The sequence below is a fragment of the Gymnoscopelus microlampas genome (genome assembly GCF_963454915.1).
Source record: "Gymnoscopelus microlampas genome assembly, chromosome: 17".
In the NCBI taxonomy this organism is placed as follows: domain Eukaryota; kingdom Metazoa; phylum Chordata; class Actinopteri; order Myctophiformes; family Myctophidae; genus Gymnoscopelus; species Gymnoscopelus microlampas.
Window position 1 is genome coordinate 37,313,167 of NC_139954.1, and position 23,972 is coordinate 37,337,138.

Genomic DNA, 23,972 nt, shown 5'->3' on the forward strand with positions numbered 1-23,972 from the left:
GGCAACAGTGTTATAGCAGTGTTTAACACTTCAAATGGCCATACTTCGGTGACCATTGCTCTTATCAGCGCTACATACAGTAGGACTAGGTTTGAAGGCTGCGTAGCAGCCTGAAAGCCCCGCCCCCTACATACATCCCGTGTTAATTTCAAACCTGAGAATGTAAAAAATGACCCAATTATGGACCTGTAAGTTAAATCTTTACTCTCTTGGAAGTTAAATTAACACTGATGGTCTCACACGCTGCCAGTATGCTATAAGCCCAGCTGCAATGCGTACTTTACTTTGGTTCCCACAGAGTCTGAAGAACTTGTGGAATCCTCTGGAGAGTCGTGGGTAAGACCATTGCAGCTTTTCTCTCTTTTGTTTTGCTGCAGATGTATTAGCAATACTATGTATTATAATAAATAGCCCACTTTAAACTAATACTTGAGCATAAGCACAAATATATTGCAAAAAAATAAAACAAGGCACACAAACACATGCACGCATGCACCCACACAAAGCCCTATATAATTCTCATACGATGAATAATGTATGAACAATAAAAATAATAATAAAAAGGATGACAATGTATAGCATTTTTGACTACCTCCCAGGTTGGGAACCACTGCTCTAGAGTAGAGCATGACCAAGACTGCGTTACCAAGACCAAGAATATTAAAACGTGACCTACACAAGGTGAACCTTCACATTTACATACATATAGTTTTGAGCATACTGTAACAACACGTATCATGTATGACATTTGGACTAAAATGACCCAAGTCAGTGGGTTCTGTAACTGTTAGTTGAAAGGTTCACAGCAAGGCTGGAAGCAGCAAGGCTGGAAGCAGCTGCAGTTGACATAATACTTTGAAAACTATCACCATACAGGTGTTGAAAGAGAGCTCTTTCCATTAGTCTCTTCCCTCTATTCTTGGTAGAGTTCCTGTTCAAACTACAGAACAGACAGGAGGAGAGAGAGCCAGAGGATTTCCTTAAGACACACAAGCCTGCTTTCCCCCCCTCAACATCCTTTTTGGCAGTGGGCGAGAGACAGGAAGAGAGAGAGAGGGAGAGATAGAGAGAGGGAGAGGAAGAGAGAGAGAGGAAGGGAGAGAGAGACAAAGAGAGAGAGAGAGAGAGAGAGAGAGAGAGAGAGAGAGAGAGAGAGAGGGGAAGAGAGAGCTAGTGTGTGTGAGAGAGAGAGAGAGAGAGAGAGAGAGAGAGAGAGAGAGAGAGAGAGAGAGAGAGAGAGTTTTTGACAGTTTTGAGTCAAGCATCAATCTGTAGTTTTCACTACAGTCTTGAATAGGCTTAACATGTTATGTATGGGATGGTGGGAGCTCTACGTATGGACACGTGATAATAACCACACAGTACTACTGAATGTCGGCTGTGTTGATGTTGATGCCCGACACTAAAAGCTCAGGGGAGATCCGAGCTCAGCGCACCTTCCAGGTAAGAAACCAGCTGCTTAGATTTGACATGATCGAATCAATTTCGTCTTCCCACGAATCATGCGCTCCTCGTTTGGACACGAATTCAGAATTTTGGGGAGCGTGTTATACGGGGAAATGCTCTCTGGATTGACACTTTGTATCGAGTATATAACGCGAGCGTTATACTCGATACAAAGTGTCAATCCAGAGAGCGTCTGGTGCCTGCTCCGTTTCATGTCGCGTAGACTCCACCTGCATGTTTATTAATGTCAGTTAAATGAAAATCTAAAGCTTGTTTTGACGCGTGGGCTGGACGACATGCAGCGACAGTGTTGTTGTTGTGGTGGTGGTGGTGTAGGCTTTGTAGTGCTTCTTCTCTCTGGGGGGACCAGCAGCACCTGTAGAATGACGGTCAATGCAGTGGTGGAAAGTAACTAAGTACATTTACTCAAGTACTAGTACTTAAGTAACATTTTTGAGGTATTGTTTGCTTTACTTGTTGAGTATTTTATATAAAAATTGAGTACTTTTTCCACCGGTAGAATAGGCTCACAGCAGCCATATTATCACTTTCACAGGTGTTACCAATGATACTAATGAAGGCTCGGTTCCATTTAGTCTAGCACAGTGGTTTCCAGTGGGACCCCCACAACTCTGAGAGTGTACACAAGTGGGACCCCCACAACTCTGAGAGTGTACAAATGGAACCAAACGGACCCGTATTTGTACACTATCAGAGTTACACACCTGTAAGGGGCCATTTGGAAGCCCATGAGGGTCCCTGGACCCCAACTGTAGACCCACTGGTGTAACAGAGTGTTTCCAGTGGCAGTGGGCCAACATGCACAATATCAGCACCCTGACTCTGCTTGACCAGAATGGAACAGAGCCTTCATTAGTATCATTGGTAACACCTGTGAATGTCTTCATAATATGGCTGCTGTGAATAGAGCCTATATTACGGTCAATTGAAATGTAGCCAGTTGATGAGCTTTGATGTCGTGGGGAAGTGTTGAGCAGTCCCGATACAGTGTCAACCCTTCGAGCATTTTCCTTGTTCAGCACGTAAAATGCTCGAAGGATTCATGACACTTTGTGTCTTGTTTAACGCTCTGTTTAGATTAGAAAGTAATGTAACCTGTTCTTCTGGAACGGTAGCCTACAGGCATAGTCTACTTAATTCATCGTTGCCTCTGAGAAATTATAAAACATAAACCTCAATGTAATTATTATTGTTCTCAGCTGCTGCTCGTTTACACTACCAATTGTTTACCAAAACAACAGAGATTCGACATGCTTTCGGTTTCACCAGGGGTACGCAAATGTTTCACTTAAGTAAAAGTATCAATACTGCAATATAGAAATACTTTGTTTCAAGTAAAAGTCCGGAATTTAAAAAAAAAAGTACAAAGGTGCTGGTATCAACATGTAAAAAATAAAGTACTAAAAGTAGAAAGTACTCATTATCCAGAATGTCACATTTAACAAGTATTTAACAAATAACTCAATATTGTACTTAAGTACAGTACTTGAGTAAATGTACTTAGTTACTGTAGTTACCACTGGGTTTCACACGAAAACTATTATGTATTTATTTTCGCTAGACCAGTTCCCTCGTTTGAACAGGAGGGTGTGTGGTTGTGTCTCGTTTCACGCTGAGAAAAGTGACGTGCGGGCGGGCAGGACAAAGTGGGGTCATCATCATGACAGGAATGTTGCCATTTTCAGTGGATGGAATGGCAGGTGTCAGTTATCAAGGCTCCTTCACTCCCTTCCAGAACATGTTGAGATTAATAATCAGAAGCCTGCTGTTGATTGATTGAATAGGCCTACTGCAGTGGGTTTCAACCTTTTTCGCGTGAAGGACCCCCACCCCAAATTGACACATATTAGCCCACGGACCCCCATTTGAAAAGATATGCCAGGGACTCAACCGTTTTGATTTCTTGGGGGTCTTAATCTACACTGTAATCATCATCATTAGTGTTCATTTAACTCTGAGAGTGTACAAATGGACAAATAACTGGTTGAGAACCACTGGCCTACTTTATTAATTGATTGATTACTTTATTTAGTTTGCAGAAAAAAAGCACGTGAAAGTACAGTTTAAATACAAGGTAAACTAAATTGGATTAAAAAGCCCAAGAAAGCCACTGGCTTGTTTTCAATTGGGGTCCTTTTGTACTCAATTCATAGTGACATTAAACGACAGACAGATGTACACTACTATGCAGAACATCATAAAAACAGTTTAGAAAAGAAGAAAAAGACAAAAAATAAAAATATGTACAGTAAAATTAACAGTTTGCAAATAGTACAGTGGTACGATTATACAATGGTGCTATTTCCATTGTGGTCTTGTGTATTCAATTCATAGAGACATTTAAAGACGTACAATGATATACAAAAATATATCCTACACATCATTGGCGTTTTTTGTTGTTGTTTTTCTTTAACAAAAGTGATGCTTCTGCCGCATGCAGTTACAAAGTAGACTAGCCACAACGTAGACAAAAATACAGGGAGGTTGCGCTCAAACTGATCAGATTTTTCATGATGATGATGGTGATCGAAGTGGCTGCTGCTGATGCTACCACTGTGCATTCATTCCATCAGCAACGTGCTAACCTTTTCACAGAGACCAATGACATGACATTCCTTGACCGAATTTGTCATTGAATTTTACAGTGATTTCAGAGTTTTTTCTCTTATCAGATGAGGAGCCTATAAGGTACTCGTATCCATTTGAACCTCGACCACTACACAAAATCCCTCCTAATGCATCTTCTGGCTTTGGCCTTTTCAGTGCTTGCTTCTGGATTTTCCTTTCTAGCGCAGTCAGCTTTTCTTCTTTCCACTAAGTGAACCTACAAAGTGCATTTGTCAGCGAAGGTGGGCAAAGAGGTGTGTATTCTGCTCTTGTTCCATCACGGCGGAGCAGCAGAGTTCACTTTTTATAGCATCTTAATTAAAACCATGTGAGGCAGGAGAGCTCTTTGGTCCTGAACCATTTCCACTACAGATCCAGGATACCCTTTTACTGCTAAGCCAATGCCTATTCAGTACCTACAGTTGTGGTCAATTTAGGCTAGTACAGAGTAGGAATACCAAAACGCAGTCGCCCCAGGGCAAATCCGGCGGTATTCACCTGAAATACCTAAACGTAACCTCAGTAAACTATGCCTAAACCTAACCTTATTCCTAAACGTAAAACGGTGCCAAAACCTAACCTTATTCCTAAACGTAACTTCAGTAAACTATGCCTAAACCTAAACTTATTTCTAACCTTATCCTCAGTAAAACAAATACAAGAACCGCTGGTCCGCGAAAAAAATGGGGTAGAGCATGTTTCGGGGCGAGTCTTCCGGTTACCCAGAGTAGGCTACTGATTCAGTTCATTATCATTACCGACTAAATAATATGACCATGGTTTGGGGTCATGATTACAATGACAAAACAGATGTTTGGAGCATTTACATTCATTTTTGTGGGGATAGTTACTACTCTTTTTTGTCCATCCACCAATTTCCCCCCAAACAACATTGTGCTGTGACCATCATGCTCTTCAGAGGATGAATCTTACCATACTGATTTTGTTGACCCCATTGCCTTTTCTCTAGCACCACCCTTGTGCCAAAATTTGCACGCAAGTTATCTCAAAATGTAAGGGGCGGATTGCCATGGCACTTCTGAGTTTATTTATGCTGAAACACGTCACTAATCATCAACTGAGTGACCACTTGACCAATCATCTGAGTGACCACTTATCCATCTGATTGCCAGACACCTCTCTACCCACTAAGCAACAGCTGCCCCAAAATATGTATCTCATAAACCAACAGCCAGGTTGCAGGATAGACCTATACTGCTTTTTCCTTTTTGACCCCCATGGCCTTTCCTAGCTGTTGTAATTTATTTATTTCACTTAAAATGTTTGGGTCTCCAAGGATGGCAATATCTGTTGTTTCAAACCATTTCAGTCTGGTTGGGTGTAAGGAGCAGCGCACTCACATAGCTACTAGTGGGGCTTTCAGATTCTTATTTTTCGTGTGAATGTTTTATTGTCAGTGATGTAATCCTACCCAACCCGAGGGCACAAAGCTCAGAAACGGCGTCCCTGGAATGGCAGCATGGTATAAAGATGGATTAACATGTCAGAAAACAAAGCAAATCTGCCTTTTTCACACAGGATTTTAGATGTCTCTGACGGGGAATTAGTACTTGTGTTGGTTTAGAGAGACTTTTATAACCCATCCATCACACAGGTTCAATTCACACAACAGCCAATATGATGTTAAGAATAGGTGCACATATGACCTTGCTCACAGATGGGATGTTGGATAAATACAGACTCATTCTAACTTGTGAGATCCATAAATGTAGCAGCCTAACTGTAACTGTGTCCTCAATGGCCAAAAAGCCAGCTAGTAGCTGCTATTATGAGACACTTTGTTAAACTGCAACTTTACTCCTGTCACTGATCTCCAAGTTGTTTTTAGTTAGTTATTTTCTTACCTTTAGTTCTCAACTTCTCAAGATAATGATAGGAGGAGTTAATACTGTAATTTAATAAAAGTTTTTCAAATTGATGAAAACATTTTGCACTTTATGACAACATTTGGGTAAAGCGGTGGTCTAGGACTCTCCAAAATCAAGATCGGCATATCGGACGCAAACATGTAGCATCTGGCTCTATACCAGCTACTGTAACTGCCTGGATTTAATGGTTTTCTCAAGCATCTCTTCCTCTTCCTGAAAACTCCCACTCAGGACTCAGGTGACACTGACCATAATCCGGCTTTTCCAGTTCCAAAGCACAAACTTGATCCTTGCAAGAGTTTTGTATTCAAACTCATCAACAGTTTGCTTTTGGTTGGACTCAAGACGAGCTCTCTAAAATACCGAAGCACAGTGTGAGATGCTTGTCATTGCTCATCAGTTACAGTCATTTTTAGAGTTCTAGAGTTCTTCAATACTCTTGATGGAGGTACAGCATATTAAGTATCAGAAATAATGATACCATACATACCCTATTCACATGGACGTTTATACAAATCTGATACTAGTTTTGACATTGATGCTTCGGCTGCTTCCCTATAGGTATTACCACACCTTCCTCTGAAATCCCAAAGACTCAGGCTCGGTGCGAATATTTGAGCTGTAGCATGGTCCTGTGGTTGAACTTTGACCCCCAAGCAACCTCTCCCCACCTTTTGGAAACCTTCACATGTGTATGAGCGCTCTCTCTCTCTCTCTCTCTCTCTCTCCCTCTCCCTCCCTCTCTCTCTCTCTCTCTTTCCCTGTCATTCACTTGCTGTTTTGCTTTTCTATTTATGTCTTGCACTCTCTCTCTGTCGATCTCCCTTTCCCTGCCATTCACTTGCTCTCTTGCTCTTTCTATTTATGTCTTGGTCTCTCTTTCCCTCTCATTCCGTTTCACCCTTTCTGACTGTCTATCTCTCTTTCTGTGTGTGTGTGTGTGTGTGTGTGTGTGTGTGTGTGTGTGTGTGTGTGTGTGTGTGTGTGTGTGTGTGTGTGTGTGTGTGTGTGTGTGTGTGTGTGTGTGTGTGTGTGTGTGTGTGTGTGTGTGTGTGTGTGTTTAAAGGGCACTCTGCTCTTCAGTGCATGTCCTGACATGCTGAGAAACACTAGAGGTGGAGAGAAAACACAGACGAGAAAAACTGGTGAGGACGGAGCGGAGAGTGGCGGAGGGAGGGGGAGCGAGAGAGAGGGAGGGAGGGAGGGAGGGAGGTGAGGAAGGGTGTGTGTGTGTGTGTGAGAAAAAGAGGAGGGAATTCCATCCGAGGCTCCGGAATGAAGCAGCTTGAAAACTTGGAGAGAAATGGGACAGAAAGTGTAAGGCAGACGTTAAGAACAGAGAGCAGTGGTAATTGGAAGACCTCAAGCCCACTGGGAGGTGAGCTTAGAGGGATGAGATGATTATTATATCTATGAGAGAAATTTTGTCAGTCTCATATTTTCGTCTTTCTCCCTCTCTCTTTCTGTCATTTTTATTCATTCCTGACAGAGCAGCACCAGAATCTAGGTGGAAGCCTGGCGCAAACAGCAGACCTTCGTTTCTGAACACAGGATGAAGTTGGCAGTGGCTGCGGAGCTTTGATTGATCACAAGGTGGGAGAGAAACGCAGAGCTGAGCGCCTTTTCCCATACTCCATGAACTTCTAGTGGACTTAACCTCTCGTGCTGTTGTCAACCCTTCACCTCACAAAAAGACCCTGGGCTGAGGACTGACAGGGCTAGCTGGGGAAACTGCTGATAACAATCGAGACACCTGACGCATCACTCCCAGGAACGGCCTGTGGTGGTGGGGTGTACTTGTCATTGCCCTGAGCTGTCAGACAACTACAGCTCAAAACCAACACCAAGACTGAAGTTGGTGAGGAAGTGGAGCATGGGACGTGGAGAGGCCAGCAGCGTGTTGTTGTTCCCTGGATATCAGATCCCGGGGGCTCAATGAGCAACCGCGAGTTCGGCAGCACCCCCAGCCTGCTCCAGGGCCGACGCTTCTATTGCCGGGAATGGGCCTTGGAGAAGCTGTGGCGCTGCCTGGAGGCACGGCCCGTACCCGGGCGGCCTCCAGGACTGTTGGTGACAGGGGGCCCCGGTGCCGGAAAGACGGCACTATGTACAGAGGCAGTGTGCCCCACCTCGGAACCTGGGCTTGGGGCTGGGCTGGCATCACGCTGCCTTGCCTTCCACTTTTGCCAGAGGGAAGACCTGAGGAGCATGGTTCTGTGGAGGTTTGTGCTGGGTCTAGTGGAACAGCTAAAGAGCTCCCCTCTCCTCTCGCATGGCTACAAGGAGGCCCTGGAGAGCCCTGCAGTGTCCTCTGCCCTGGAGCCTCTTCACTGCCAAAAGGACCCCGATGACACCTTCAAAAGGTTTGTGTTTAATTGTCATGTCTCTACTTCAATACCTTTTTTTATTTATGTTCTTGTTTTTCTTTGTGTTGATTTGACAACAATGAGCTTTGTCTGTAAAGGACAGCACTTCTTTGAGACTGATTTAGAATAATGCCAATTTCAGGGTTGTCAAATTGACTATCCGCCCCTCCCTTCTGAGGTAATGGATTAAAAAAGTTTTCAAAAGGCAGAAAGAGCCATGTAAACCCCGATCTGCCACCCAGCCCATTCAACCCTGGGAGTTGCCTGTCAGTTAGGTGCGGAGACTGAGAGTGGAGTCTGAATTTACTTTAAGACTCAGTTTCAGTTTTATGTGTACTCTATTCTCCGTGCATGTCACCTCAAAGCCTCGTGTCCATGAGTCAAACAAAGACAAGCCGAGATAGTCACAGGAAAAAGAACGTAATTGTCCCCCCCTTCTCTGGCTTCTATATTTATTTATTTTCTCCACTTATAATGCAGCCCATTCACAGCAGTCACAATGGGCCTCCAGTCCGAATGAATGCTACAATGCTATTTACGACACAACGTCCTTTCAGAGGAGCAAAATGGACAAAGAGGTGAAAAAATGCTTCCAGCACTCCAGTGACCATCTCAGTACCGTTCCGTGAGGTCGCCCTTCTCACGAGGAGCATTTAACTCTATGCTGTGTGTTTACACTGCCATGTGTCCAGGCCTCTAGCACTCTGCTCCTCTGTTTGTTATTGTCTGGTGTGAACTACAGAGCTAGATTCCACATTTACCTCTGACTGGCCCATGGCTAGGAGCTGTGTGTGCGCGCATGTGTGTGTGTTTTGTGAGGCAGTGAGAGAAAGTGGCTGCGGGCACCGCATCGTCATGTGAACAGCCGTTGACAAACAGATGAAACATGAGCTTTGAGTGGGAGTGAGTGCACACACAGGCTCTTTGCTTTGAAACAGCTGGTAGATTGCTGTGGCCGCTGAGTCATTAACGCTGCTTCAACAGTGTAACGGACACAGTCAACACAACAGGAACCACAAGAGCGCTCTCATGAATGGCCCTAATATGTGCTTTACCACCGGCTGTTATACAAGATGTTATACTGTTATAGACTGTTGACAGACAGGCTGTCTGTCAACGACAGTTTTAGGAAAGGCAAAGACCGTCCGACAACGCTGCCTGCCTTCCTCTCGCTGTTCCTTCTCCCAGCTTGACTCTGATCAGAAAGGATCGGTTGTTTTCAACTCGTCTCTTTCAAATCCACCCAGTTACGATCCTGGAAATGCTGGTTGTCCACTTTGAACCTGGTGTCCCCTATGTTGGGCATATCATTATAGACAGAAAATGGTAAAAAAATAGCCGATCTACAAGCTCACAACGTGTCGTGATGTGACACGTTGTCAGCTTGTAGATCGGCTAATTTAAGTATACTGTATATGGCTTACTGTAAGTGCTTATGACACACACCTCTCCACACCGCACCCAATTACAGTGAAGGGTCAAAGGCCACCCACAGTCTCCCTGTCGTAGGACCACGAGGACCGTCTGGAGCGGAAAACCCGGTGGGGCAATTAAAAGCACATTAACCTCCTCCCCTGCAGTGCTAAGCGTGTGGTCAGGAAGGGAGTGTCTCCTTTTATCAAATTACTAACGCGCACCTAAGTGTGATAAGCCTGTAATCTAGCTGTGTTTGGACGGCTGCCCAGGGCAGGTTTTAAATCTGCTCTGGAAACGGCGCTACTGTGTCATTTAGCGCACAGTGCTTAAATGGTCTTCAGTGTTTTAACAGTTGTTCGATAAATCTTGTTTTTGAACCAAGAATATTGATGAGAATTGCACCAACTGAGCAACATAAGCCATTTTGCATTCCACGTTTTGTTTTGTTTTGTACTATGTGTGCATTCTCTTCCCCATTCTCAAAACAATCCCAGGGAAAGACAGATAAGATAAGCTAAAACTGAGTGGCATTCTGTTGTATGAATACAATGAACAACCACCTGATTAAGTCTGTCCGGCAGCTTTAAGGTTAGCCAATATAATTAAACATGCCACAATCAGGTACTTTGCAGTCTTTACTATATCTGCAGAGCTGTTTCTAGGGAGCAGCATGCTTTCCTTTCTTTTCGGTTTTCCAAGGTATTAAAGCAAGCTGTTATCATACAAAAATAGACTCTGCACAGTGCACACTGGATCATGCTCCCATGGATAATGTATTACCACCAAGGTGATGTTTCGAGTGTCTAGCTCTTCCTCAGACTGAGAAAGACACACACATTCCACACATATTTTTAGCAGATGCAGTAAAACCTTGTTCAATCATGCTATGATGATAAAGCTATGATGCCTACAAACATAAATATGTATCAGAGAGACGGGCATGGGGTTGTTGTACAGTAGTGGTAGTTTCAATTCAAGAGAAATATCACTCAGTTTACTAATTCATAAGTTAGTATAATACTAGTGTAATATCATGCAGGACCAGCAAATACTGATCATTATGGAAAACTCAGACAGAAACTGGAAGAGTAACTGTACAACCTGGACAAAATGTTTGAGATTTTACATAACAATCAATCAGACATATTCTATGGTGGTCTTATTAGTTATAAACCAGAATACCCTCACCCACAGTATCCCCCTTGGTGCTGCAACACTGCTATCGCAGTAACCTTGACCGTTTTCCTCAAGTCATTCTTTTTGGCACAGTTCCAGACTTTACACCTCACTTTCCGGTTGTGTGAGAGAGTTCATATCCGCAGATAATGGCTGCTCTGTTCCATATAAGCTACAGTATTATATGATTTATTGAATTTCGAAGTTACTTGCACAATTTCTAGCATAGGAGAAAAGACTGAGGAGCCTTTTTATGTTGAGAAATGTTATTAATAATTTGTGTGTGTGTGTGTGTGTGTGTACAGTATATAGATATATGTGTATACGGTCGATATAGATAGATGGATAAGTGAAAGATGAAAAACATAACACAAAGTTAAAAGCCATACGTTCTCCATGAAGCATAAATCTTTGAGGGGCTGCAGAAGTGGACTACCTATTTTTGGGTGCCCATAAGCCATGCGAGAGAACTTAAAGTGCATGAGCTCTGCAAACTGTGCCTACTGGCACGTGATAAGAGTGGAAGTCATCAGACTGCAGCAGGAGGAACCTTCTGCCGGTCAGAGTCAGTGGACAGAACAGGGGGCAGACTCACACTCTGCCATGTGAGAAAAAAAGCTGTGTACTGTGTGTGTGGGAGACTTTCTGTATGAAAAATCCATCGCAAATGCCAGCATACGTACACCCATGAGTGTGTGCCCAGGGCGGAGAATCGCATCCCAGAGGTTCCATCGGCCTGAGTCATCAGCGGATCGCTGCGCTCCAGTACCAAGCCTCAGGAGACAGAGGCTCCTGGGGAGTGAAGGAGAGAGCGCTGAGGCAGAGGGAGGGAGGGAGGCAGACAGGCAGGTTGGGTCAGGGATTATTAGGAAGAAGGCCATGGGAAGTTGAATGAAAGGCCTGCCTGAACAGGAGCGATCTGGCTCCCGAAACATCACCTCATGTGCCGCTGGAAGAAGAAATCACCATTGTCGCTCAAGCATTTCTCCAAATTCTGACACATTTTGTGCTGCATAAATGGCACTGCTTTCATTGCTCTGCTGTTTTTATCACTGCCCTGTCAGTCTGTACTGCCAACCCAATGATGGAATGGCTTTCATTTAGTCTCACTGCCTCTCGGTGGAGTTGTTAGAATCTGCTCTGCTGCCTACTTTATAATGTGATGCAATAACATCTTCCCACTCGACTTAAAATGACTCCTGCACTTTTTCTTTAATTCTCATTGCACTTTCTTTTGGTATTCTGTCTTGGCACCCAGCTGCCTTTCTGTAATATAGCGTCGCTGTCAGGGAGAAACCTTGTATCTTCATATTTCATGTTTTTCCATAAATGAATGCCCTGCCTATTTATACTGACTATGAATGACAATGCAGCACAAAAGTAGCTTACATAGCAGATCTTAAAGACACATCTTGACTTGTTGTGAGCCTATAGATCAGCTATTTTAGCTACTTTTGAAAAAGTTTGAAACATTTCTGAGCTGCCCGACATGCCCAATATAGAGACTCCAGAAAGTGTTTTTTACAACCAAGGTTTATATTTTAGCTTGTAATTAAAGTAAATAAATGATGAGTGTTATTTTTTTTTAATTTACTGCTTTCTACAGTTTTGGCAATTTTTGCGATATTTTTTACAGTGGGCGGGGGCATTCTGTCCGGTGGCTAAATATGTCTTTTTTTTACACAATAAAAAAGGTCCTGTGGTCTTTGATGGCCAGATATGAGTTATTGGGGGCTAGAAGAGCTACTGTAAATAATAACAAAGAAAACACCGGGTTATTGTGTAAAAAAAGACATATTTAGCCACCGGACAGAATGCCCCCGCCCACTGTAAAAAAAGATCGCGAAAATTGCTAAAACTATAGAAAGCAGTACATTTAAACATTTTAACACTCATATTTTATTTACTTTAATTACAATCTAAAACATAAACCAGCTTGGTTGTAAAAAACTAAAGTTGTCCTTTAAGACTGTCTGTGGGGTTTATACATATTTAACCAATGAAAGACCTTGTGCCTAAATAATACTGTAACTACATCTCTCTCTCTCTCTCTCTCTCTCTCTCTCTCTCTCTCTCTCCCCCTCTCTCTCTCTCTCTCTCTCCACGCCACACCCCTGTTTCATTTCAGTGGGCTTTATTGGCATGAATGTTATATGAGCAATATTTGCCAAAGCCTCTTGATGCAATGGGAAGTCATCATAAACAAATAAAGATAAGAACATATTGATGACACTAATCCACACGCCCTGTTCTCTCTGTCTGTCTGTCTCTCTCTCTCGCTCTCTCTCTCACCACCAGGGCTGTGTTGTTGCCCTTGCTGGATCTCCCCCCTCCTGGCCAGAGTCTGATGCTGGTGGTGGACTCCTTGGACACAGGCTGTGGTTTCGGGGCAGGGGATGGGGCCGCTGGGGCGGAAGGATCCGCAAAGAGGAGCAGTTCCATCGCTGAGCTCTTGGCCAACCACCAGCACCTTCTGCCCAGCTGGCTCCTGCTCCTCTGCTCTGTGCGACGGCAGAACAAGGCAGTGTGCAGGATGTTCTCAGGTACTGTATGCTAGAATCCAAACAAAGCCAGATTCTTGGGTCTGCCAATCCAGATTTTGGAGATTTTGGAGAGTCCTGACTCTCAATTACCAAATGTTGTCTGCCTGTTGCAATGTGATGTGTTGTGAGATTTTTTTGAAATATTTTGCTTATAATGATGATACATGTATATATGTCCAAAATATGGATGCCAGGTTGAATGAAAAATCGGGACACATCAGCTGCATAATTGCCAAATCCGGAAAAAGTCAAATAATACACTTTTAGAAAATTACAACTTTAAAAAGTACATTTTATACTGGTCAAGTCAATGGTGAGGCAAATAACTCCTTAAGAAATCAATATGACATCACAATGATATGGCGTCAGTGTCAATATGACAACATCAACATGACGTCTGAGATCCACATTATTTACTAAAAATATAAAGTTAATCATAAAGAAGATAGAAAAGCCAAAATATAAAGTTAATCATAAAGAAGAAACGCGTAACAGTCTATAGACAGTGGTACAGCAAAGATGGCATAACACAAAGGTCTTGGTGATATCAGAATGATTCAGTCTTTAAAAAACGAAGTATAGACGATCTACAAGCTCACAATGCGCTGCAACGCAATTTTGCTCGTTCATGTAGAGCAGTTCTTCTCAACCTTTTCAGGCCGCGACCCCCCAAAATAATATTTGAACTTGGGACCCCCCACCCTGACAAGCACTTGGAATTATAGGCATTCCATTTAGTTTGACTCGGTTCCACAGATCAATATTGTGAAAATAGCCGAACTACAAGCAGTGCGAGGCGTTGTGAGCTTGTAGATCGGCTATTTTCACAATGTTTGCCTCTTTCTTGCATGATATTTGACAATTTGGCTAAATTGGTTTTAAAAAGATCTTAAAAGTCATTAAATTGTAACTTTAGAAATGTGCAGATACCCTGTATACTTGTACTGTATGTTGGTTTGTTTACTGTTGAGTGAGAAAACAATTTGCACATTAAGAACATCCCCAAAATCATTTGGGGACCCCCCTGGGTCCCGACCCACAGGTTGAGAACCACTGATGTAGAGGGCCCCAGCTGTTGTCAAGTTGCAGTACCAGAGTAGGCCACCACGATAGCCGCTTCATTTATTCCCCCCGGTTCTGGGGGCTTGAGGATCATGAGTGGCCGCTGCCAGCTTCCAGCACAAGTGTAGAGAGTGCCATATTTAAATGATTAATATGAATAAATATGAATATCTAAGTTACTTGCCAAATAACTCACTAAAACTTTCTTTTCAAAGATTATACCCAATGACATAATCATTTTACTTTTTTTTCTTTTACATTTGAACAATGCATGTCTATCCATATCAGTTAAATGCACTTTAATTGATTCATCATAACCTTAAAGCACACATGTTACATGTATACAATATTATATTATATGTGTTGAGGCCTATGATAAGCACAATGATTGACATTTACAACGTTTTAAATTCAGAGAGGGGATCTAAATTAATCCTTTAATTAGGCAAGAACAAGTAACATCGGAAATTATGTCAGGACGCATTCTCATAATAAATATTTCTATAATATTTTGTTCTGAAAATGTACTTAGCATATTGTAAGGTTTGTGCAGATTTTTGATATTGAACACTTCAAAGTTGTCACTCGCATTGAGGGATATAAGCTGCAGTTTCAAGATGCTATTAGTTACTTCCACTCTTTAATGTATAATCAAATGTTATTAGTTACTGCAGCCCTTTAGTGTATACTCAAATGCTATGGTTACTTCCACTCTTTAATGTAAACTTAAATGTTATTAGTTACTACCACCCTTTAATGTATAATCAAATGTTATTAGTTACTGCCGCCCTTTAATGTATACTCAAATGCTATAGTTCCTTCCACTCTTTAATGTATACTTAAATGTTATTCGTTAATACCACCCTTTAATGTATACTCCAATGATATTAGTTAATACTACCCTTTAATTAAATGTATACTCAAATGCTATTAGTTAAAACCACCCTTTAATTTAATGTATACTCAAATGTTAGTAGTTTTTTCCACCCTTTCAATGTATACATAATGCTATCAGTTACTCCCACCCCTTTTAAGGGCTAGAGGTCGGGCCGCTACACAGCCTTCACACCTACAGTATGTTGCACCGCCGATCCGACCAATATATCCGCCGGCCGGACAAGCTCTCAATGCGTGTTTTTCACATTTTTTTTTAAACGTTTTCTTTCATTATTATAATTCATTTCTGTATATATAATTATTATAATTCTCCCCCGTTTTTAAAAAATGTATTCAGAGAAGCGTTTTGGAGAATACAATTGCAGGAAAAGTAAAAATAAGAATACATAAACATGCAGCCTTTAAAAACTGGTAATATTATTTAGGAAACACTGCTTTATTGTACACTGTAAATGTGAACGCATGCAGCATTGTATAAAATGTCCAGAGGGAACGTGCTGAGCATGGTTAATTCTTTTGATTTAGCTTAATGGTGTCTCATGATGCTCAGCAGACTCATTTGCACACTAGTGGCATTCTTTTCTGTTGTCTGACAGTGATGAGAGACGCTAATTGCTCATCATGCATAATAAGGCATTACAAGACAGACAATAATTCATGGCTGTCGGACAGACACCTTGTATCTCCATATTTCAACTTTGTGTTTTTTGGTAAATGAATGCTCTACTTCATCACACAAGAGTGTCACATAAAATTATTGAAAATATCAGCTATTTTCACCAAAGAATTATGATAAAAAGGTTTTGCACATACAAGGTTTTCACCCGACAGCAATAACATACTGTATAATATTAGGCGATATAGTGTACAAAAACTAAGGGGTTGAAAACCTGTAGTCAGTCACCCATCTTGAAACATTCAAACCAGATGGAGTGTCAAATGTTGTCAGGCACCATGCCATTTTCTGATCTGATTATAATGTAAGAATGGCATGTCAGCGCTTGAAATGTCACCTCACAATGAGCAGGAAGGTATAAGACTATGGTAGCACTTTGTTCTTGGAAGCTACAGGCAATAATGTGAAGTGTAGTGCATCATTTCTTAATCATAATTTCTCTTCCTAGTCTGACTAGAACATTGTTTAAAGTGTTAACTACATGAACTCTGGCTTCCCTTTTATGGGCCAAACATTCGGCAAAAATTACAGATCTACAAGCTTGCGATGCATTGTGAGCTTGTAGGTTGGTTATTTTTGGTGAAGAGATTGATGAAGAGATTTGGTGTAGAGGGACAGAAGGGAGCTTAGTATAGACCCCAGTGGGGGAGGAAGTATGTAGAGTTTAAGTAGTTAATAACATTTTAATAATCAGCCAACAATTAAAATGTATAATGATACTCAATTATGTGTGTCTGTCTGCTGTGTAAATCTTTTGCTAGTAAGAATACATTTTCATTATCACAGTGTGACATCTGAAAGCTTCTGTAGTGTTGTGCAGAGAGACTTCTAACGTCTCACCTGACAATCTATTTTCCCAGTTTCCATATTTTATGGGTTATCTTTTGTCTCCTTACCTCTGGAACCTCGGTAGAGAACTTGACATCAACAGGACTTTGGACTGAATACCCCATAACAGGCAGTTAATATTGCAAACTATATGGGTTAAAAGTGTGATAACTTTCTCCACCTCTCTTTCTTGGTTGTAGGTTTTCGTAAGCTGTGTTTGGATGACCTGCGGAAGCCCGCTCCGGTCCGTGACGTGCAGCAGTACATCCTCCGCCGCCTGGACGAGGAGGGCGGTCTCCGGCGCCAGCTGACGCCCGAGACGGCCGACATGCTCAACCTGCTGCACATCAAAAGCGGCGGCTGCTTCCTGTTCCTGGAGCGCGTGCTGGACGGCGTGGCCGCCGCCCTGGTGGGCCTTCGGGAGATCCGCGACATCCCCGGGACCCTCAACGGCCTCTACCTGTGGCTGTGCCAGAGACTCTTTCCCCGGGGGCTCTTCCTCCACGTCAGGCCCCTCCTCAACGCCCTTCTGGCCGCGCCCAAGCCCCTCACCCCCCATCAGCTCTTCACGGCCATGTGGACCCAGGACACCTCTCTGAGACCCCAGGACTTCCAGAGTAAGCTCCAAACCCTCAACCCCCTCCTCATCGATGGCCCCGGGGGTAGCAAGCTGCTTTTCCACGCCAGTTTTGCAGAGTGGCTGATGGACGTCAAGTATTGCACGCAGAAGTACCTGTGTAGCATGGCGGAGGGTCACGGCATGCTGGCCATGGCTCTAACTCTGCAGGGCTCTCACTTGGACACAGAGGAAACGTGCCAGCTAGCCACTCATCTGATCTCCTCTGGCCTACACAAGGACAATCCGTCGCTATTGGCCCTGTGGATGCTGTGGACAGGGGTGCCAACTCTTACACCCAGCTTCAATAACAGGGTGCCCAGGCTCACTTCTAGTGTCCACGCCCCCTCTGCTCAGCCTCCTGTTCTGGTCAGTCAGGATGTCCTTCAGCTGCTGATGAGGAGTGGGGTCTTTCCTCCAACCTGCTGCCCAGACGGAGGCCCCAGTGTGGGGGTGCATTGCATCAGCGGTGGAGGAACCATCATGCGACGGGCCTTGGAGAGGCAGGACTCTATAAGGATGCTCCTAGACAGCGGGGTTTCCGTAAATCGAATTGACTCCACAGATGGACGGACATTGCTGGCCAGTGCTGCCCACGTGGGTTCGGCAGACGTCGCCAGCTTCCTCCTGAGCCGTGGAGCCGATCCACTGGTTAGCGACCATCAGGGTCAAACACCGTTGACTCTTGCTTCTAGGCAGGGTCACATCAAGGTTCTGTCGGTGCTCCTGGACTGGGCCAAGTGCCAGGAACCTGAACTGGCAGTGAAGCTGATAGAGCATGCGGACAGTGAGGGCTGGACCGCGTTGCGCTCAGCGGCGTGGGGGGGGCACAGCGAAGCAGTGCATCTCCTGTTGGATGCCGGAGCGGACGTGGACGGATGCGATGGTGACGGCCGGACTGCTCTGAGGGCCGCAGCCTGGGGGGGCCATGAGGAGATCCTCTTGACGCTGCTGGACTACGGGGCGCAGGTTGATAAGGCCGACCGCGAGGGCCGCACACCGCTGATTGCAGCCGCCTACATGGGGCACCGCGAGGCCGTTGAGATCCTGCTGGACCACAGCGCAGAGGCAGACCTCGCGGACGGAGACGGACGCACCGCTCTGTCAGTGGCTGCGCTCTGTGTGCCTACTGCAGCTGGCTTCAAAGGATACGGGGAGGTGGTCAGCCTGCTACTGGAGCGCGGTGCCGATCCAGGGCACAGAGACTGTGATGGGATGACCCCCCTGCTTCTGGCAGCCTATGAGGGCCACGAGGATGTCGTGGAGCTGCTGTTGGAAGCTGGGGCCGATGTAGACGAGACTGCTGGCCCAGACGCTGATGCCCCTGCTGCAGCGGCCGTCACTCCATTACTGGCCGCTGCAGCTATGGGTCACATTGGGACGGTAGGGCGCGTGCTGTTCTGGGGAGCAGCCGTGGACGCCATTGACGCCGAAGGCAGGACAGCACTGAGCCTGGCAGCTGCCAGAGGCAGCGTGGAGGTGGTGCGTGCGCTGCTGGACAGAGGCCTGGATGAGAACCATAAAGACGACCTCGGCTGGACGCCACTGCATGCTGCCGCCTGTGAGGGCCACAAGGCTGTGTGTGGTGCCTTGACGGAGCGGGGAAGCATGGCTCGAGTGGGAGAGATGGACATTGAAGGACGGACTCCTCTTATTCTGTCCGCCCAGGAGGGCCACTGCAGCACAGCCAGGCTACTGCTGGACAGACGCTCTCCGATTGATCACCGGGCCTATGACGGACACTCTGCCCTGAGCGCTGCCCTCCTGGAGGGTCATAAAGAAGTGGCAGAGCTGCTGATGAGGAGAGGCACAGACACTGATGTCCGTGACGCAGAAGGACGGCCTTTGCTTTACCTCCTGGTGCTGGAGAGTCACATGGAAATGGCTGTTCTCCTCGTGGAGAAAGGCGGGGTGCCCCTGGAGTCGCGGGACTGTGAGGGGCGCACAGCACTTCATGTGGCATCCTGGCAGGGGAATGTGGAGGCAGTGGAGCTGCTTCTAAGGCAAGGGTCTGACCCCAACGCAAAGGACGCAGAGGGGAGGCCACCTTTACACTCGGTCGCATGGAGGGGTCATATTGAGGTTGGACGGCTGCTCCTAGAGACCCAGGGTATCGATGTAGACCAAGCCTGCCGTCAGCAGGGGGCCACAGCCCTGAGCATCGCCGCTCAGGAGGGCCATGCTAACATAGTTGCCATGCTGCTAGAAAGAGGCGCAAACCCTGACCACATGGACAAATACGGGCGCAGCCCAGTCAAAGTAGCTGCAAAGCGTAGGCACTTTACCATTGTCAGGCTCTTAGAGAGCTATGGAGCCAAGCCATACCCTGGGCTGCTGCCCCCCTCCAACCCCCTGTCTCCTATGAGGACCGGCATGAAGAGCCCCTCTTCTGCCAGCTCAGGGAGTAATAGAGGTGAAGGTGGCACCACAGCAGTATCTCTGTCTACAGGGGTAGCTGGCACCCCCACCTCCTCCACCTCGTCCCCGGGCTCCACGGCGGAGCGCTTCCACTCTATGCAGAGCTCTCAGAACTCGTCCACCTGCCACTCCCTGGCCACCGTTCAGACGGTGCCAGCCGATAGCCTGAGCTTCACCCAGCAGATCCAGCAGCACTCGCTGCCCCGCAGCCGGAGCCGACATTCCACTCTTCCTCCGCCAGGGAGCTCGGCGGCGGGCAGCCTCCATGGAAGCATTCGGAGGTACCCCAAGGGCAGCCCTCCCCCGATCATTTGCACCGTCACAGCCATGGTGCACAACTGTGAACTGCCACAGAAAGGCTTCTCCCCTGGCTTTGACTATCCCAGCAACCTGAAGGCCCACAATGCAAACCTGATCAAAGCGGACCGCCCTCCGTACGGAGGAGGTAAATGGAATTCCGTCATGGCTTCCCTTGGGGTGATGCCTGGGCACGATGGGCCCTCGAGAGTCCCTAAGAACAGGGAGAGTCCACCTTTAGGTTATCCTTATCAACTCCAAAACCCAGCGCAGGGAGAGAGCTGGGATCCTGGACACAAAAAGAACATTCTGCCCGTTCCGTGCTACAACCCAGTTTCTCCTTCTAGTGCCTTGCCAGAGGGCTCCGTGGTTGCTATGACAACCGCAGACCCCCAGCTCAACCTAAAACAGGCCATCAAATTGCAGTTTGAAGGTCCGACCAGTGCAGCCTTATACAAGAGAGAAACACCCCTGTGATCGGTGCCATAGTAAGTGATTCATTTATTTCATGGGGAAAAGAGGTGAACATGGTGAAAATAGCAGATGTACATGCTCAAGTATGACTATGAGCTTGTGGATGAGCTATTTTACATGAGGCAATTTGGTGTAGATGGGGAAATTATTATTGATTTTAAAAATATATACAGTATAATTTATTATTGTGCTGCTGCCACAGCGCAATGGCACTCGATCCAGCACACCCCTTCCACAGCTGTGCACTTTCGCCCCTCCCTCAAAGTCCAAACTCACTCACTCCGTTCCTGACATGGGGCATACAGCGACACACGAGTGAGAAAAACTGATTTAAAAGGCATTCATTTCAGTAAGACTGTCCTGACCTGATGTCATTCACCCCTCAAATAGTTTAGTTTTCTGTGTTTTCACATGTCCATGTCCTGGACTTCTTGGAATACAGAGATTACGATTATACCATGGATAATCATCATCTAGTCATCTAGTCTTTACTGAAGGAACATAAAGGACACCTGTCTTGAAGTAGTACAGTAACTGAAGAAGATATGCATGATTAGATGTTTTTATTTTATTTTCAATGCATAAGATGTCATGTCATGATATGACACAAAACATGAGAATTGGCACTTGAGGCTTTTTGTTAAGCTATGATTTTGAGGCTTTTTGTTAAGCTATGATTTTAATGCATTCGCATAATAAGCTGAATTTCCTAGCTTTAAAATGCAAGTGGGAGGGAGAGAGCACTCACCCCAACAACGACGAGCGAGTATACAATATGAAATAATAATTTCACCTACTGAAAGGAGTCTTGTCTGAACAGCAGATCAAAACAAGATTAGTCATATGTTCCCTCTGTGCCAGTTATTTTTGTTTTAGTCTGCACTGACTTCCATTAATCTTTTTAATCTCTAATGGATGAAAGCCATGCCTCTGTAAAAGCTTCAAAGCAAGTTTAATATCGCTATGAAAGGTACTAATACGAGGTAAAAAGAAAAAAGGGGACATACAGTATGCTGTTTCTCCATGACACAAATGTTAATTCTTTTAAGATCAATAAATGCATGATGTTTCCAAACTCAGTGAGCAAGCGTGTTAAATAATATAATAATGATTTCAGTATTGACCCAGATAATCGTGATTATGATTTTTGCCATAATCTAACAGCCTTAGTTCAAACGTCTACTGTTTTTTTTCAAACACAGTTGTGTGCTATGTGAGGGCAAGCAGGTTAAGTCAACATTACTGCATTGTAGTCATCGCTTTAAAGTTAACAAGTACTGCATATTAGTGTTGACTCTCAGTTGACACATAATGGCATCAGACCGTGACAGTTTGAACTTCCAGAGGACTGCATGCCGTAAGCCGTAAACTACCAATTGTCTTTTTTTTTCTTTTTTTGGGAGCTGTTCATCTGGAGGAATTCCTGGAATTTTAATAACAGCATTTCTTCTGTTTTAGGTTTAGGAGGTGGACTTCTGTGCAGTACAAGGTGGAATTTGCGGCGTTGATAATGGCTGTTTTGGGGTCAGATGAGAGAGAGAGAGAGGAAGGGATCGCTCTCCACCCTTTGTGTGACCCACACCCACTCCGCGTCCCCCTTCAGAGGACCAGAGGAAGACAGAGTTGAAAGACATGAAAGCTGTTAACATTCCAGCCTTCCCATTGCCTGTTCTGTGCGGCAACTGGAGTTCAGTGACTTGGTCCATCCACGCACACAGAGACACACGCACTCTACCTCTATCTGTTTGTATCGCTGTCAGTCATTCTCTCCTCAAATGCTAAGTTTGCGAACACCCATACAGTACATCACAGAATCAACATTACGCTCAATTACATCCATGCATGTACTTTGGGGCTAATGCACATTTGTTATTTTTCAACAAGACAGTTTATGCACATCTTGTGCTGAAAAATGACATGATTGTGTTGTACCTCAACCCCCCCCCCCCTCCCCCATCTCCTTTCCTGCTGGTCTCAGAACAGTGTTTGGCCAGACAGAGTAACAATAGCCCTTAGATACTCCGTTGTCTCCTGTTATAGAGAGCCATTGTGGTGTCATCTCTGTTGTTTGCGTTTTTCATTGTTTTTCTTTTCGAGGAAAAAAGGGTTTTGCATTGAGAAGAAAAGGGAGTCTACTACCGCGCCTCAGCCGGCCTTCACATTGAGTTTGATGCTACGCTGATCAATTCTCTAGAAGCGTAGAACCATTATTTTTTCTTATGATGGAGTCTACAGTACTTTAAGGGCTCTCAACACGCAGACCGAATTGGAATCAGACTGAATCAAGCTCACTTGAATGCGACCATGATACTTCAAGTTGTTTTCTTTATCAGTGAAGCTCTTTTTGAAGTTATAAGTTGTTGCTCTCTCTTTAAAAAAAAAAAGAAGCAATTATCAGCCTTGTTTTTTGTTTCGTTTAGTGGTCTCGATGTTTACCTTGTAAAGCCTGAACATAGCAGTCTGCTGCATTAACTGTCAGTCAACATGGACCTATGGGGGCTGCTAACCAAAAACTGTCAGCGGGAAAAGTCTGCCTGTCAAAGCCTGACTAACTGTCAGCTTATATGTTTTCAGCTTTTGGTAACAAAATATAAAGGACAACCAAGCTTATTTCACCAGCTCTGCTCACTAACAGTGTGACTGTACTGGACAGGAAAACTAGTCTTTGGAACCTTTGGACCATAAAAACTGAAGATAGATGTGGGAACACTACCACTAATTCACATCGTCATGTCTGGCCCAAATTGTGTTTCGTTATCATTTTTTATTTGTTTAATATTTAATGACCTTCTTTAATTAAAAATTACAGGCTGTGCCATAATTAATGTCAGACACTGTGAGATGCAATGTTGGCTCATTTTTGTATACTGCATGTGCAAGTTCCTCTTCCTAACACATTTGGAGACACAAATGTGCACCGTATATCAGGAATCCTGTGGAATTGGGGACAACATTTTCATGGGTAAGGATAGAGTTAGGGTAAGGAGATATGGCATGAATAAGTCAATGCAATGTCCCCAAATGTTTGCAAAACTGTGTGTGTGTGTGTGTGTGTGTGTGTGTGTGTGTGTGTGTGTGTGTTTTCTGCTGCCTGCACCTGTGTAAGAAGGGTGATACAGTATGCCATAGATAGATGCTGCTGTGTCTGCGTCATGCAGGCAGAGATAAAAGAGGGATGGTGCTTTGCAGAGACCAGCTGTGCTACAGTGTACTATACACTGTCTGTTACACTATACTCTA

At 44.7% G+C, this 23,972-nt stretch overlaps 1 protein-coding gene across 4 annotated transcripts; it reads left to right on the forward strand.

Moving 5' to 3' along the window:
- The first annotated feature begins 1,211 nt into the window (after window positions 1-1,211).
- ankrd50l (ankyrin repeat domain 50-like) lies at window positions 1,212-23,562 on the forward strand. Of its 4 annotated transcripts, none has more exons than XM_084085278.1 (5): window positions 1,212-1,443; window positions 7,453-8,326; window positions 13,220-13,464; window positions 17,128-20,746; window positions 22,191-23,562. In XM_084085278.1, exons 2-4 carry the CDS (start codon window positions 7,899-7,901, stop codon window positions 20,733-20,735), a joined length of 4,281 nt encoding a protein of 1,426 aa, XP_083941404.1. In that variant the 5' UTR covers window positions 1,212-1,443; window positions 7,453-7,898; the 3' UTR covers window positions 20,736-20,746; window positions 22,191-23,562. The 4 variants fall into 4 exon arrangements, with proteins under 4 accessions (XP_083941404.1, XP_083941406.1, XP_083941405.1 ...); XM_084085280.1 differs by lacking the exon at window positions 1,212-1,443 and adding an exon at window positions 6,881-7,108; XM_084085279.1 differs by lacking the exon at window positions 1,212-1,443 and adding an exon at window positions 7,204-7,341 and having other exon boundaries at window positions 7,458-8,326.
- The last annotated feature ends 410 nt before the right edge of the window (window positions 23,563-23,972 follow it).

Bases quoted from the DNA above. Each gene is read 5' to 3' on its own strand.
- ankrd50l (XM_084085278.1), top strand. From the start codon at position 7,899: ATGAGCAACCGCGAGTTCGGCAGCACCCCCAGCCTGCTCCAGGGCCGA. The intron at 8,327-13,219 runs GTTTGTGTTTAA...TCTCACCACCAG, and splicing joins CCCGATGACACCTTCAAAAG to GGCTGTGTTGTTGCCCTTGC. The intron at 13,465-17,127 runs GTACTGTATGCT...TCTTGGTTGTAG, and splicing joins AGTGTGCAGGATGTTCTCAG to GTTTTCGTAAGCTGTGTTTG.